The 17859-nt window shown below is 34.6% G+C and overlaps 1 protein-coding gene across 1 annotated transcript in view; it reads right to left on the bottom strand.

Annotated features, from left to right (window-relative positions):
- Ppn (proteoglycan-like sulfated glycoprotein papilin) overlaps positions 1-17859 on the bottom strand; it is a 326401-nt gene that overhangs the window by 35212 nt on the left and 273330 nt on the right. The window contains exons 25-32 of the mRNA XM_083119653.1: positions 17309-17485; positions 15398-15574; positions 13410-13589; positions 10607-10789; positions 4898-5068; positions 3247-3456; positions 1507-1677; positions 543-746 (exon numbers count right to left, since the gene is read on the bottom strand). Of these exons, the coding sequence (XP_082975779.1) occupies positions 543-746; positions 1507-1677; positions 3247-3456; positions 4898-5068; positions 10607-10789; positions 13410-13589; positions 15398-15574; positions 17309-17485 (1473 nt within the window). The remainder of the gene's footprint in view (positions 1-542; positions 747-1506; positions 1678-3246; positions 3457-4897; positions 5069-10606; positions 10790-13409; positions 13590-15397; positions 15575-17308; positions 17486-17859) is intronic.

The raw sequence follows: 17859 nt of genomic DNA, 5'->3' as shown, positions 1-17859 counted from the left end.
TTTCTTTTGTCGAATTCTTTGCACACATTTTTTTAATAAAATTCGTTTATGCAATGTTCTCAACGGAAACCAAAACCGTTATTACATAAAGGGAACAAAATGAATCTGAAACTACCAAATGTTTATAAATGTTCGAAGTTTGCAATTTTTTTTCAAAATTTTTCAAACAAAAAATTCTTCTTTTTCAACACAGAATCCAAATATGTAAAATGAATGGGGGTGTTCCATTTGAAATTTCAAATTTACCCCCCACCCCCCTAGGGGGTGTGCAATTTTTCATTTGGATGCATTCTGCATGCGATATTCCATACTATCATTATAAATGGACCACCTGGTATATTAAGTTTTTATTACCTTAAAGTGTAAATCTTTGTCTTTATATCTAACTAATGCTTTGAGAGTCTTGCAATCTAATAACTAAATACACAATATTGTTCCAGTCATGGTATAATTTTAAAATCAAATTAAAAATGAAGTATCATAATTGTAAATTAAATAGATTTTAATTATAATATTCGAAAAATGGTTTCGAGGTTCCTTACCTTCAGCAATGACAGGTCTCTGGGTTGTAAGTGGTGCATGTCTCCTACACCTTGCTTCACAGTCTCCTCTGCTATTGAATCTGTTTCCATTTCCTTGGCAGCCACCATAGTCAAACTCATAGCATATATCAGTGCTGCGATCATAATACCATTGCTGGAAACTCCCACTGCATGGACCCACCACCCTCGGCAATGTGCAGACGTCTGGAAAATAAAAACACAAGGGGAAATGTCAGTGTTTTTTTAAAAAAACTGCTCAATGAAACCAAGATAATGAAAAATGGAGTAAAAAGCTTACAGCAAAAACATCTGAAAAAGGCATGCTTTAATATGCGAAGTAGGATTACAATAAAACAGCAAGAGATGCTGTTACGTCATATAGAATTACAGACACTGAGTTCTGTATGATGTATAGTTTAGTAACTACATGTACAATTTTAAAGTTATTAATTCTACTCTGTACATACCAAATTATGATGTAATAAACAGCTCCATGCTGGAAGAAATTAGGTACCATCAAAGAGCATCAGTGTTTCAAAGGCAACACAGCATCATTGACAAGCGGAATTCAACACCAGTAAAAACAGAAGCATAAAATTCGATGAAAACAGGGCTAGCCCAGTTGATAGAATAATGGCACAGTATGCCAGAGACCCAGATTCTATTCTTAGTGAAGTCTGCACTTTTCACCTAAATTTCTAGGTAATTCTATTGTGAATTTAAGATTTAAATTTTACATTTTTAACATGAACTACAAGCTCCTTTTTGACAGCGTTTTTTTTATGTTTTCTTAGTCATGTGTACATTCATCCCTGTATGTAGCCAGTGATTTATCCACTTGCTTTTACATCTCCATCATAGGAAGGTGCCTAATCAAAAATCAAAAGTCCTGGATTGGATGGAAAGGCAACATAACACCTATAGACAAAGTTTTCATTGTAATATAATTGGGTTTAAAATTTACCCTGAGCATAGCCACACTTCTCCTCGCACTCTTGCCGAGTAGAAAACCTATTGTCATTGCCTTGGCATCCACCGTAAAGGAACTGCTTGCAGACGCCATCTCTGCTGTCGTAAAACCATCTGGCTTCAGAGTCGGAGCATGGTCCATGGTCATCAGGAAGGAAGCAGAATTCTGGAAACAAAATTTAAAATACCTGTCCAGTCATTTTCCCATAACTTCAAGAATATTAGAAATGATGTAAATAGTTGTTATACATGTATTAGAGCTGAGCTAATAACAATGTTGGAATTTATTGAGATATTGGCCAATATTTTTTCAAAGTTTGGGTATTTCTCAGGGGCTCATAAAATTGCTATGCAACATTTTTCCAGAGTCTAATTCTCTTGAAAATTATGCAAAATTCAAGTTTTTCATTTATTTCCACCAACATTACATGAAAAATTGGATTTTGTGATTAAGTAATATCTGTAATTCTTGAATATTTTAAAGCAAAACTCTCATAAATTTATGCATATAATTGCAGTGAAATACTTACACATTACAGTACATTGAACACATTTTAACTGTTACAATTTTCAAGCATCAGTACAGGTATTCGTGAGAATAGAGAAGACTACTGCCATACATATCAGTTCAAAGTGATATTGACTCAGTTTTAATTTATATTTAATTGGTATGTTAACCAATGTGTTAATTTAAATCAAATGTTGCCACATCATCTGTTGTCATAACTAATAAAAAAAAATTCTTTTCTTCTCCAAAAAAAAAGTGCTGCAGGTTTTACATCGTCATAACGACAAAGAAGCTAATGGACTCATGAACAAAAGATGAATAACTATTGACACATTCGATGAAAACATTCTCTCGGGCTATCGACTAGGTGAGTTGTAGAAAGGAATTCTTTCCACAACTTCTTTTCTTCATTCATCGCCAGGAAAGCTTCAAGACTTACTTCAAATAACATATTTATTTGATACTATTCAAACTATCTATTTTATACTGGACCAGTTCAATATTGGTTATTGGTATTGATTAATTTTATCTGGGTCATGAAAACATATCATATTAGCCTATCTCTAATAGGGAATGAAACAAAACAAATGTGAAATCAGTTTGGTTATGCCTGTGACATGAAGAAAAATATAAATTAATTACAAACATTAATTACAAATCTATGTGAACAAATGCTTGAAATTGTTGGGATTAGATGGTTAAGATTTATAGATAATGAACGTTTATGAAAAGTGACAAAGCAGAAAAAATAGAAAAAAAAATTAAAAACAAAAGAAATGGAGAAAGATAAGACACACATTTCAACAAAAGAACAGCATCCTGAAGGAAACACTAAAATGATATCCCCTAGAGAAGAAAGAGAGGATACCAGGGAATCCTGAAAAAGGGCAGAAAAGAGATAGGGAGAGATGAAGGTGATGACCTAAAACGGAGTCTGACAGATGAGTTTCCTTGTGTTTCTTACAGGAGAAAAATTATATAAGCAAACAGCTGAAATGCATACTCCATCACACTGAAGCAACACATGCTATGTTATTATGGTGCTATGATGTGAAATGTTGCTGTTGACTGGTCCGTTCACAACGTGTAACTTGTCACTTCAGTGTGAAATATCATAATGACGAATGAACTACCTTGACATCTGTTAATTTGCAACAGTGGTGACATACAAATCAATACATTTCAAGTTCACCGTAATTATTTTACAAGTGAAAAAAATGTACATACCTGTTGAAAATTGTGGTACCGGAGCTGAGGTAGCATATCCATTCTCGCATCTATGCTCACAGTCATGTAAAGTCTGGAAATTGTTGTCATTTCCACCACAACCACCATAGTAGAACTGCTTACATCGTAGCTCGTAGCTGTCGTAATACCACCTTTCCGTGTAATTGTGACACTCTCCAAGCAATGCTGGTAATGTGCAGACATCCTGCTCTGTCAAGTTGGAAGCATTTTTATATATAATATGTCATACATGAACTTATATAAATAGTGCATTAACATTATAATGTTATAACTTGATATAATTTGAGGAGGAATAAAATGCTACTCATTGAATACAAGTACTTGTCCTCGAAATATGTAATACGTATTTTCTCCTCTCCAACCAATGAGATTATAGCAAAATATCTGATTTTGTAATTAATGAAAATGAATAAGTAGTTACTCAGAGTTTAGGAGAGTTAATGGATAATTCAAACACATTCTTATAAATCTTGTTCACATTAGTGATTTCCTTCTCCAAAGGTTTCCATGTTATTTCTAATTTGATTCTTATAAGCCACGGAAATCCTGACAATAATTTTGAATAACCTTGTGTAGGGTCTGTCAATGAACCAGGCAATTTTTAAAACTCAATAAAACTAAACTGCAATACTCAGAAATGAGATATTTTACATTTATGGGAAGTACATACAATGGTATTTGTCGAAGGAAAAATCGTCCAGAAACAAAACTTCATTTTCAGAATATGACATCTATACAACATTCTCCATTTTGCTGTAGACACTGTGAACCTACAGAGGATACTACTAATCATTCTGTGGAGAATTTTCACAGCAATCCTTCCATTCGAAGGTGTGTGACGTTAGTGCACAAAACACTTTAACCATAACGTCTTGAGGGGGTTACAAGTTACAAGTGGTGAGGTTACCACATATTGTCCAATTTGAAAATATGATCTTCAGGAAGCAATGAATACAGGGTTTTCATTGACACATATGCAGTGAGACTTGTAGCCTCATTTTGTTCATTGTGTACATGAAGGTTTTCAAGTTTATTAATAAAAAAGAAGTCCCACAACATCTGTTCATGATGCTCAACATTCAGCAAGCAAGCAAGCATTTTCATCATTCTTGAAACAAAAAGGTCTGATTACCCAGAAGGGTACTGCTGGACAACACACTGAGAAGCAACGTGTGGGTTAAATCACACCATTAAAAGCAACTTTGTGTGTTAACCCCAATATGTGGATAAGTGGACAGTCACAAAACTATCATTGTTTTCGTAAAATGCTCTTGCAGCAAATACATTGTGCATCAGTCCAGGACTCAATTCTAACTAATGCTCTGGATCACCATTCTAAATTAAGGGGATCCCTCCACTGGATAGGATGGAAAAATGGTGTGGTCAAATCACCCAATTCGCTGGTAGACCCTATATTTCCTAGAGAATTTACGACCCTAAAATATAAAAGACAACACATTTGAACTCGAAAGCTACTCTATTAATTCAGTTAACAGTTTCCATATTCAAAAAATACCAACAACATGCTGTGCTAGAATTAGAGATTTGTGCAATAATAAGAGACCATCAACCTGAAAGTGAACTACAATCTACAGCAAACTTAAACTTACACACTGTAAAGAAGACTTACGCGGTTTTGTTGGACAAGCTCCTTCGCATTCCTCAAGAGTTTCATAGTTATTAGCATTCCCATCGCAACCACTATAATAGAAGGGCATGCATCTATTTTCCGAGCCATCGAAGAACCAACGAGCTATGCGTTCACCGCATTCTCCCTGAGCACGTGGTAAGACACATGAATCTGCCAGCAAGCAATGGCAAATTACATACATGCAAACAACACTACAACAAATTGTGTTATTAATGTTAAATTTATTTACATTTAGTTAACATGTAGAACATTTATTACATAAATATATGCGACAGGAGCCATAAAATGAGGTTTCCTAGTTCATGGTCATGTTGCTTGTGGTTGGTGGTGTCACCTAGTAGGAAAGTTTGTCAGGTGGTGACACAAACACGTTAATACTCTTATTCTATGTGCTATTGGATATAACAACGGCAACTAAATGAAAGTAAGTTGTTCTTTTATGGATAAAAGGCTTCATACCATGTGATAAGAATAAGATTTCTCATATAAAGACAGTAATGGATATCATGAATTATGTTGTGAATGATAGTTTCATGAGGGTTCTTAATGCAAAATGTGAAAAACAACATTCTATTCATTTAATGCATACCCTACTGAAAATTATGTCTACTGTTTTCAGAAGATCAATAGGTGTTATGAAACACATACTGTTTCCAGTTGATGAACTGTACTCCTAATATTTTCTAGTGTTTTTTGTATCCCAACTGTGTCTATAATTTTCAGTAGCTGAACTGTACTGCTAATGTTTCCTACTGTTTTTGGTAGTCCAACTGTGTCTACTGTCTTAAGTAGCTGAACTGTACTGCTAATGTTTTCAGTAACATAATTATACAACTAGCATCTTTTATTGGGTTCAGTATATTGCTACATGGAAACAGTATGCAGTACTATTATCAGTAATGAAAAAATTCTTATCTATACAACTGAAAATGCAATGGAAAAATTGTATAAAAAACTAAAATAAATGTATGGTAAAGCATGTTGAATTTGCTACTTAGGAATACTTCCTGCTTACATAAGAAAGGGGTAACATGAGTTGTACACATATGCTAACAATTGATAAGAAGATTTGTGAAATAAGTTGAAACTTCATGAAGAGACAGGACCTGATATGTACTAAGTGCAATAATTAGAAGGAGCCATCAAACTTGAGCCTGCCAAAATATCCTTGAACCAAAACTTATTGTTTCTCTTAGCAGCACATTTAATATTTGACTACCATTTATTTTTCTTGGTTATTTTATTCTGCTTTTCAACATCCTGGGTTAATCATGATGATGAGGATGGATAATGAACTGATGAAATGAGTGAATGGATAATAGCAATGACAATTAAAGAGAACAACATTGAAAAATAGCAGTTGAGAAAAAATCAGTGGTGTAAGAAAGTCAACTGCATTAAAAAAAACCCAGCAGGAAACCTTATTTTTTTGACTCCTCATACATGTTTAGAGAGAGAGAGAGATAGATAGAGATATTTATTTATACAGAACATTATATTATAGTTCAGAGTACTCACCAAACATCACAATTCAAAGCAGAGTTCTATTAATAAAGATATTACAAGCAGCAATTAGCTTTTATTTCTTTTTAAGAGTCAATGATAAATACATTTGTGTAGGTAATTTCAAACAGTGTACAAACACTGCTTTTCAACAAAGTCAATATCTTCTGTAAAATGACCTATACTAAAACTGGTTCTGTTGTACAGCAGCGTCTTTCACTAGGCATTACACATGGCCAACCAGTGTGCATTGAAATCTATTAACTGTTCTGTGCAAATTGCATTATGTGCATGGTACTTTTTCATGCATTTGAAAAAGTTGCAAATCCATCAGTGCATTCTTGCACGTTATTACATGTCTGTAAAGTGTACATAAATTGTAAGAGCTAGTGGAAAGAGTAATTGTCTGACTGATAACTTCAGCGATAACTTGTCTTCTTCAACAGTTTGAACCTATTTTATACCCAAAGGTTAATAAGAACTAAGTTGCAAAACATAAAGTTTATAGTGAAGATCCTAAAACAAAAATACACACGATTGTTCATCGACTGACAATTATTACTTAATGGTACCCACACTCAGTAAATGAAAAGCACATGTACAATTCACATACTTAGATAAATATATCTTCTGACAGCTTTATGCATTTTATCGAGATAATAAACTAGATGACAGAACAACCGATATTCTTGCAGGGACTCGAAACAAAGACCTTCACAAGTGTGCCCAGTCTATTTGGCCACCAAGGTACCTGTCTGGGGTAAATTAATCGCAGGACTATAAAAATAAAAGAGTGACAGAGGACCTATCATAATCTCCATACATTCATAACTGAAAGATGATCCAATAGAGTCAATGAATGTGTGAATCAAACTTGACAATTCTCATCAATACAACTGTTCATGTTTGTATATATAAGTTAAGGATGAGCCAATTTAATCAGTACTCTATCGGTATTCACTGATCAAATTTCTAATAATTTTACCAATTGAATATTTCTATAAATAGCCTAACTCAGCCTAAAATTCCTTCATTTGGTTACTAAAGGCGTAGATAGTTCTACCAACTAAACCCAACATCAGACAATGCTAAAGTTTATGTCAACGTAGCGTCCGAGCACTTCGAGTTTTGTCGGTTGCAGTGCTTCTTGAGTCAGTTGTCAACATGATGCCAATCAGAGTACCTTCCTGCCAAGGTTGTTCCTGCCTGTAAGTGTTGCCACCTATGAATTGGAACTTTGTCATTGTCATCAGGCTCTTCAGCCCCGAAGTGGCAACAGGCATGTTGCGCCGGAAAATTACCATCTTAAATGCGATGAAACCTGTAAAACATGCACACATATTTATTCGGGGGTCGTCCCTCTGATAAAACATCAATATTCTCCAAATTCTTCGAACGGACTGTGTAACGCATTGCAACACTCCAAAACCTGAACCTGCTCTGCAACACAAAAAAAATTCCTCATTAAGCAATCAATGTGCCTTTGTTAAGTTGTTAGGTTCAGCATGGCACAATATTTTCGATAATGTTGATGAAATAAATCAATAAAAAAAATTTAAATGACAACGACTCCTTACCACAAGAATATAATTATTCTTTAGATGCTTAAATATATGTGCAACCACGCGTGTATGTCTTTCCATTAACTCATTGCAAGAGTTGGCTATTGTGCTTGACTCAATAAAATAAACTTATTGAGAGAGGGAGATTCATAATAATAATAATAATAACCAGTGGCTCGACAACTATTGAAGGGCTTTGGCCTATCTCACAACTGCCAGTCTCCCTCCGAAATTCCTACCTAGAGGTGTGGAAATATATTCAACCAGTAATGGAGTGAAGTGGGGTCAGCACATCAAACCCCCTGCTGTTATACGAGATTTTTATGACCGGGTTACACTACTCAATCGTAGCTCCCCAATTTTCTCACGATGGTGGGTTGCCACCGGTCCTATACACAGGCCGAAAACCCAGAGACCGAATCGAGGCAGACACGAACGCATGCCGTCCCACAGTCGGAACCCAAAGCACAGCACCTTAGACTGCACAGCCACAGAGGAGGATGAGGCAGATCCATACGAACAAAAAATAACCCAAAATGATAATTTACCACAAAATGACAAAAATGATTTTACTTGCTTAAATTTTTGTTTATCCGAAAGGTTTCTTAAGGACTTGAGGCAGGATTTAAGTCCACTTTATGCACAGTAAGGCTAATCGGGACTGGATCTACGGTTTAAAGTGGAATCCAAACCAATATGTGCCTTCACTGGGTATCGAAATTGGGACTCCTTGAATACAAGGCAAGGACATTACCACTGTGCCATCGCGGAGGCATTGTTTTCTAATAAGGATTCTCAAAATCGGTCGTCACTAAATCGAGAAAAATAATGTGCGACTCAAGAAATCGTACAGTTTGTGAAGATAATTATTTTTAACATGTTGCGTGGGCTGTCTCAATAGTAGAATATTTATTTGCTGCGAATAATACTACTTACCCTGAGATATGATAATCTACGTAGGCATCTCGCCATCATTATACCTATTTTAGAGTTTATTGCGCTCTGATTCAAGACCACTTGTAACTGTTTGCATATCATATATGCAGTTCACCGCCGCACAATTGGTCATTCTTCAATCTGGTCACAAGCTATTCGAGCTGGAAACATTGCTTGGGTGCAACAGCAACACCCAACCCTGCCTGTTGAGGATCTGCAAGGGGTGGAAAGGCAGCTCCTTCAAAATTCCGAGAACCATCAAAGTGCTCGGTTCCTACACAGAAATCCAGTATAGTGCATCGGCAATGGCTTCCATGTTACTTAGGGTGAGGCAACGATAACAGCCAATGCGGGAAACACCTTTATGGCAGTGACCATCTGTTGTCGCATTTATGTATAAAGGAACTTGCAGACAAACAGCCAATTACGCCTACTGCTGCTCCCATATTTGGGCAAGAAGCAACAACATTAAAATCCCTCCTTCCTGAAGCAGCCAGCAGAGAAATAGAATATTGTCAAAATAGCTGTTCTGTGCTGTGAATGGGGGCTGGTTCTTAGCATGGCCCAGGTATAATGCTAGGAGAACAACAAAATTATGCCTGTCATGTAGTTTTATGTAAATAATTAATATTTTCCCCCCACATTGGTTTCATACACTAATTGAGGAAGTAAACAAACCATCCCTGGCTTTCACAAATGTTTTTGATTTAATATTCAATGAGCAGAATATCAGTTATCAGTATCAATAAGTTTATACCAGTAGTTGATTAAAATTTCACATAACTATATTTTATGGATGGGACAGATTGATTGATATACTATCAGTATCAGCTGGTACAGTAGTTATTGGTAAAACTATATAATTTTACAAATCTAATATTTCTGTAAATTAGCTTAAGTTAATGCAAAAATCCTGCAATTTTGTTATATTTTTTTTAATATAAAGGTAGGAATGGGATAGAATGTTGCTATCAGCCAATATAGGGTACACCAGTGTGTTGATTTATCTACAAAACTGCCAATTATTTTAACTAAACCAATATTTCAATAAACAGTTCGTAATAACTTCTTGCAAAAGTCTTCCATTCAGTTACTATTTTTATGGATATAATGATACTCTAGTTTTGTAAAATAATTGTCAAAATATGCAGTATCTTTTTCCAAACTAATCACCTGGTTATATACATTACTTTATATTGGTAAATTTCACATTAGTATTGGTAAAATTTTCATATTGATCCATTTGTAATATATACACTGTTTTGTTACTGTTCCCTCTTCCCCCACAAACACATACAATTTACAATTATATGGTCTTTTAAATGGCAGTAACTATACATTAGTTAACACCACCATGCTTTAGAGATTTTGTTTATTTTAGTCACTTTAAATTTTTTTAAAGTTTTCATCAGTTAAGTAGAATGAAATCGTCCATCTATATTAGTTCACAAGCATACTTCACTCAGCTACACTGAACAAACCACAAAGGAAGACAGACTGCACCACAGTATACAAACATCAAAGAAGTGAGGAAGGATTCTGAGATCACAGAGACCAACACCAGAAAGACATACTACAAAGCACTACATCACAAGATGACACACAGGGACAAGACAAACACCAAGCTACAGGTCTACAGTGCCTCCGACACTCCAACAGACTCTACATATTGAATTTCTGATTATACCTCGACCGTTAGAGACATGACATCTCTCTTTGCACTCGTCTTCATTTTTAAACCTGTTCGGATTGCCTTGGCAACCTCCGTAGACAAACTGTTTACACATTTCCTCATTGGAGTCATAGTACCACCTTAAAATGGAGCCAGGACATGGACCCATGTCCTTCGGGAGAGCACAGATATCCATGACTGAAACAAATTAAATTTTAAACAAAGAAACACCAAAAAAAAACTAGTTGCAGCAACTAGTGATATGATAAAATGCTTCAGCTGAAAAAGACAGTTAAGATTAGAGGAATGGAAAAGAAACGACAAGCTTGCTCAATAGATAGCAGTCTCCTGAGCATTTCTACAGTTAATACAAGAAACGTTAGAAGACTGTTCCACAAATACAGGATGTTCTATTATGGTAGGCTTGACCAAGTATTTCCATATCAAAGTGAATTATACCGGTATCGTGAAATATTGCTACACCAAATATTCCAGTATCAAAGTTACGGGACTAGTTTTTGACTGTCATTGATTAGGGATGAGACCAATATTTATGATTATTTCCAGATAATAGTAAATTTGCCAGATAGAACCACTGGATTCATAGCATGCTATGCTAAGCACTGCAACATGGAGGCTAGGGCAAAACTTTCAATGGGTACGTTCTGAAAGCCGCACGAATTTAATGTGTTAAACGAGTTATGCCCACTGACGGTTCCACAAGTCCGGTTGTGAACTTGGTGAAGTTTGTTATGGCATTCCTTAAGTCGATTTTCATGCAATGCGTGAAGTTCGTTCTTGCACGAAAGGCACGGACTGGGAGGCTGGTTTGTTCAGTTAAAAATTACCTGCTATTTGCAGACAATACATGTGCATGATAGCCTCAAACTGTACTAGTTTGGGAAATACTATATAATTTGAACAGAGAGATATATTAAGCAACATGCACAAGATGAGTGTATCTCAACTGTTCCTAAAATGTGATTGAAATGAGTAACAGTGCCTGCTGTAGAGGTTATTTCTGCCAGAAGGACATGCCTTCTGCTGGATACAATGTGGAAAATTTCTATAAACAAAACTTTGCACCTGCACTTTCGCCCAGTGTGTTCCTTAAGTTGTAAAATAACTGGTTTTGCCAAATTCACGAGCCCAGTTATCGTTGTTGAATTTGTTTGTTTTGTTAAGACTTCAGGAATATTATTCTACAATGGTTCTGAACCAATGACTGCTAGGGGCATTTCGTGGATGACATGTGTCAGTTGATTGGTTAATTGTCACCCTTCTGTTGTTTTCTAAACCAGTCTGCTACTTTTTCATAATCAGGAAGCTTGCCAACTGTCTGCATAATCCTGGTCCAGTCAAAATTTCAGGTCTCAGCTGAGCCCAGGGCTGCAAGCATAACACACTAAGTATTAGGTCTCACAGGCATGCTATTTAACCAATCATAATTGTGCCAGCTATGTATGGATATTCACTTCGATTGCATGCTTGTCTTTTGAATTTGCATGTTTTTGTTATTTTATATCACATTTCTGCCACTTTTGTCTAATTTTGACGATGAGGATGGGTGATGATTAGGTGACATTGATGAATTGACATTCAAAAACAACACCCATGACCAGGATGGGACTAGAACCAAGGAACTTCAGTGGCAAGATCAAAAGTTGACCACTTAATTCACTTGGCCAGCAAACCAGCTCCTTGTCTTTCGTTCACCACAGTTTGTGTACAAGTGAAATGCATACTGTCTATTGAACAAGCTTCACAGGCAACACATAAAAAATATATACATTACAGTGTTCAATGTATTAGCACATGAAAACAGCCATGAACAAATTTCAAATTCACTCCTAGTAAATCATACTATTGTCGTATAAGCATGAAAATTGTTTCTATGAAAGAGAAAAATTAAAAACATGGACAATATTCAGAAAAAAAAATGAGATATGTATGTGAAGAAACGTAAGGAGTAGAAGGGTAGTTAAAATACTAATAATTCAATTAAATAGTTGCTACACCTGGTCATTGTGCAAATAAATATGCCTTATGCATAAAGTGGCACTAATATAACTTCACAATTTGATAAATTCTTTATAATACATGATCAGTTTTTAAGATAACAAAAAGGAGTGTATTTCATGATAAAGAGCAGATACTTAAAAATGACAGTCACATAAGTAAAGATAATTAAAGATAATTAAATTACTATCATGAAATAAATTACGTGACTTGACTTAGTGAATGCTCTTGATAGTAATTTTAAAATTTTGAACTGTAACATTTTTATTTACAATACATGCAAAGAGAGCACACAACTTCTATGAGGTTTACAACTTTGTCCATTTTCAAATCTCAGTAATTTGAAATTATAATTTCCACTGTCTGGTGAGTGTTTCCTTTCTCCTTCTTTGATTTTTATTTAGCCCATTTGGCCCTCCTTGCTTTTATCCATATACATATATATATAAAAATCTGTCTCTTTCACCTCACACTGATGATGCTACGAAGTTTGCGAAAATTTTGAATTTTTCTACTGTCCGGTGAGTGTTTCCTTTTGCCTTCCTTGATTTTTACTTAGCCCTTTTGGCCCTCCTTGCTTTTATCCATTAACATGTTACATATATATATATATATATATCTATTAAAATACACCAGTAACTTACTATTTTTTTAGAAACAAGTACATTTAGTTTCTTGGATGCTACTCCAATTACCAAATAAATCAATAAATGAAAGAAAATATAATTACAAAACACAGTAAATTATTGTCTAAGTTCCACGCATAGTGGATGAATATTTACTTGCAACGGAAACTTACCTCGACTTTTGCCTGGTTGTAGACATTGTTGCTGGCATGCTTTCTGGGTCAAGAAATTATTGCTTGTGCCCTTACATCCACCATAAGTGAACTCATTACATGTTCTCTCTTGTTTGTCAAAATACCACCGGGAATAATTTCCTCGGCATGGACCCTCCAGTTTCGGCTGTTCACATGCATCTATTGTACCAGTAAAACAAGACATGTTTGTTTTGAGCAAAACATACAGCAAAGCAAGCAAAACAGGCGGCTTCAATGTATCCAAATGCATATAAAAGCTCAGGATGTTTTCATGAAAGCATTTATAAATTTGATACTTAGTTTTAAATTCATTCTTGCAGATTTTTTTTTATTGTCCAAGTTATAAAAATCTAGGGCTAAGACAATACCAGTGTCACCATATCAGAAAATATCAGATTGAATTTATCAATAATACTGGCAGATACTTTACTGGAGTCAGAAATCAAATGGGGTCTGGAAAAATACAACGTGATACTTTTCCTAGGGATAGGTACAAAATCCACATAACAGATCCAGATTTCAAATTATTCAATATCTGTTTCGGATGCAATGAATAATCCAGATATCCAAATATAGGGATAATTCGAACATGCAAGTATCTGAATAAGCCAAATATCCAGATAATTCAGATATCGGATAGTGCAGATTTGATGATGGATTTGTAGAGAATCCATACAGTGAAATACGTACATGACAAATAAAATAATATGTGGTTAGCCCCTAAACATTGATAAACAATAAAAACTATCTGAATAATTCAGACATTTGGATCCAGACATTTCAGATAATCCAGATACCTGGATAATCTGAACAATAAGGATATCTGGATAATTTTGATATCCGGATAGAAAATTATCAGATATCCAGATGAAATTCTATCCAGATTTGGCCATCCCTAACTTTTCCAGAGTCGTAATATCCTGGAAATTATGCAAAATGCACAATTTTCTTTATTTTTGCAACAACATTTTGAGGAGAAATGATTTTTTTTTCTTTTTTACTAAACGACTATCTCATCTGAAATTATGAATATTTTAAAACAAAACTGTGGTATTGGCTTAGCCCTAAAGAAAACAAACATTTATCCCATGCTCTGTCAATGAAAAACTGAACATTTATCTTCACAAACATGCTACTTTTATTAAGAGTTTTAACTGCAAAGACTTTTCTCAAACTTAACCATTTATATGACAAATAGAAGATGCACATCTTGCATGCATGTACATAAAAACAGAACAAATAACTATGCATTTTGAACATGTAAAGGCACATTGACATTATGATCATTATTCACCAAAAATTGATAGCCATGACATATTTAACAGATTTGAGTTTATTATGATTAATATTTATTACTATTCCTTCATGATGTATCAGTAAACATGCAAAAATGTATTTACTTACTGTAAAAAAGTATTTCCAAAATCTATGAATGCTAATTTGCACAAAAAAATTCAGTAGGCTAAAACATATTACTTTCACATGACAAATTACTACAATTTTATCAAACTTTTCTTTTGGAAATCTGATGCAAAAGCCCTTGTAACAGATATAGAATCAGATTAGTCGAAGATAGTGAAATATTTGTTCCAGAAAAATTATTTGTTTTATAAAAATATCTTAACTAAAAATTAATGTAAATCTACCTATTGACTGTAAATAATATCATAGAATAAATATTCAGTTTGTCAAAATAATAACTGAACGCACATGTAATGAAAGATGACATTAACAATTCATTCGAGTTTTGTCCTATCATTGTCAATGCATTATGTAGTGATTTTATTCATGCTTTCTTAGTATGTAACTGACTCTGCACTACCAATGACATCTTACGAGACAATTTTTCACCAAGTAATTCCAGCCAATTAGCTAATTCAATTACAACATTTCTAGCATGTTCAAGTTTTAGTAATGCAAAATTAGCAAGGAGCACAAGGAAGCCTGTAATACAATAGCGCACTTACCAATATTTTCAGGAATAACACAAATATCTTCACATTCCTCCCTTGTTTGGAATTTGTTATTGTTGCCCAGACAACCACCATAGATGAACTGCAGACACTGTTTCCGTGCAGGATCATAGTACCAAGTTGGATAATACCCATCACATGGGCCTTCCACTTTAGGCAAGAAACAGGCATCTGCAAGTAAAATAAACTATGTAGGAACTGACCTGTTATTTTAGCCTATTTTACCTTCCTATGCCAAAAGTTAAAGATTCTCTATTATGAAACTGTTTCTGATACCATTAGAGTATACATCAAATATAAAATGACAAAATAATCGTGAATATAAGACATGAAGGATGCCTTTACATTCATAAAAACTAGCAATGGAGCGGATTAATTGGTATCAGCCAATATAGGTACATTGGCATATCAATATGTTAACTAATCTGATATATATATATATAAATACAGTAAGTATTTATAGGTTACAACTAGACATCGGATTTTAGGTTCTTAACCTATTTTTTCTTTTGCAGGTATGTAAGAAATAATAAGTTATGTCAGTGTTTCATTAAAAACGCAACAACTGATGAAGTTTTATAGTGCCTAAAAAAACTATTTTGCTTGTTAGAACCTATTTTAGGTTTACGTGCCTAAATCAAGCCTTTTTTAGATTTTTATATATTTTTAAAGGTTTTACAGGATTGATGACGAACGTGTTTGAACCATACTTTCTGTTGATTTCCCTTCCTCCAAATCCATGGTGATTTTTCAAAGCTCTAAACAAAGCAAGATGTCTGGTGCCACTGTACAATCCAAAGTGGTGTGATTCTGTGTGGTCTTGCTCACTTTTATGCCACTTCGGTGCTTTGTGGCGTTCACGCCTTGCAAACTAACGTTTCAGCATTGAAGTTTGCACCACTGACTATGTTTTTGTTGAAAGATTATTTTCAGCATATAAGATGATCCTCACAGACAAAATTGCGGAGTTTGACTGTGGATAACATGGAAAAAGATTTTTTTTTGCCTAACTACTATATGGCGAAGAGGGGATTTTAATAGCAAATTTCCAATGGTAAGTTCTGCCTTCGCTGTAGGGTTAGGCAACACACATAACGTTATGCAAGATAGTGCGTATTTCAGGATATAGGTGTCCCATTTTCATTGCCAGTGACTATACCTAACTACGTTTTTCAGGAATTTTGAACTATTTTAAGTTTTTTGAACCTACTTCAAGACTTTTCAAGCCTAACTTAAGATTTTTAGGACCTATTTTAGGATTTTTAGGACCTACCTTAGGATTTTTAGAACCTATTTTAGGATTTTTAGAGCCTATTTTAGGAACCTAAAAGCACATTTTTTAGACCCTAAAAATGCGAGGTCTTGTTATAACCTATAGTTTAGTGTAAACCTCTGCCATTTTGTTATTTTAATGCATATAAACACATAATTCAAGTCCTGTTTTTGTACAGTTAAGGTCTAAATACACAATTTGTTTTTCAAAGTAAACCCATTGCAGTCACCTGCTTACAAGCATTAAGGTGGTTAATGAATCATTTATGTGTGTTCTTCAAAGAACATTTGCAACTTTTGCTGTGGAATATTGCTCATCAATATTGGTGAATTTCTTTTATCAGTTTCTGCAAAACATAGATATCAGTCCATCTGTAAAAACAATAACAAAATGGTAGAATTCTTATGCATTTATTTTTTAAAAAAAAATGAATGCTGAAATTCTTAATGATGTAAGAAAAAACCGATGTATCATTGTTTCCAATACATGTACATTACTAAAAGATTTATCGGATTTTAATAAATTTCTTCACATATTTCCATTAATCCTTCTGCCAAATACAGTACATGTAATTGCCAATTCCTACTCTATGAATATCAGCATGCCATTTAAAATAGTTGGGAACTGCATACCTCTTCCTTGTGGTTCAACACAAACTGCTTTGCATTCTTCCTGGCTCATAAAGCGATTTCCATTGCCATCACATCCTCCATACCAAAATCTGGAGCATCCTGCATACTCCATGTCAAAGAACCATTTGACAGTGAAGTTTCTGCATGTCCCCCTGTCTTTGGGCAAGGAGCACATCTCTGAAAACAATTAATTGAAAATTTTCACTAATGGATAAAATTTGCTTCCAACTACTTTAGTTGGTATCACGCACCATTTGACCTACAACTTGACTGCAAAGTTCTACTTTTGTTGAGCCAATACCACTTTGAACTACCAGCAATAAAATAACAAAATTTTAACTCATGTTAACATTGACAATTCAAAATTGAAGCAATTTAAAACTGTAAATGCTGGAAAAGAAATATTGCAAATGATGCCATGCCATATCAATCTATGAGAACTCCATGGTACAACATCATGATTAGGGCCAAGACCTGGCTTTCAGCTCCCTAATTGTTCTCATGATACTGGGTCAACACCATGTTTAGAAACGGGGGGGGGGGGGGGACAG

Source organism: Lepisma saccharinum, chromosome 3, assembly GCF_977018435.1.
Source record: "Lepisma saccharinum chromosome 3, izLepSacc3.1, whole genome shotgun sequence".
Lineage (NCBI taxonomy): Eukaryota > Metazoa > Arthropoda > Insecta > Zygentoma > Lepismatidae > Lepisma > Lepisma saccharinum.
This window is presented reverse-complemented; position numbering and strand designations above follow the sequence as displayed.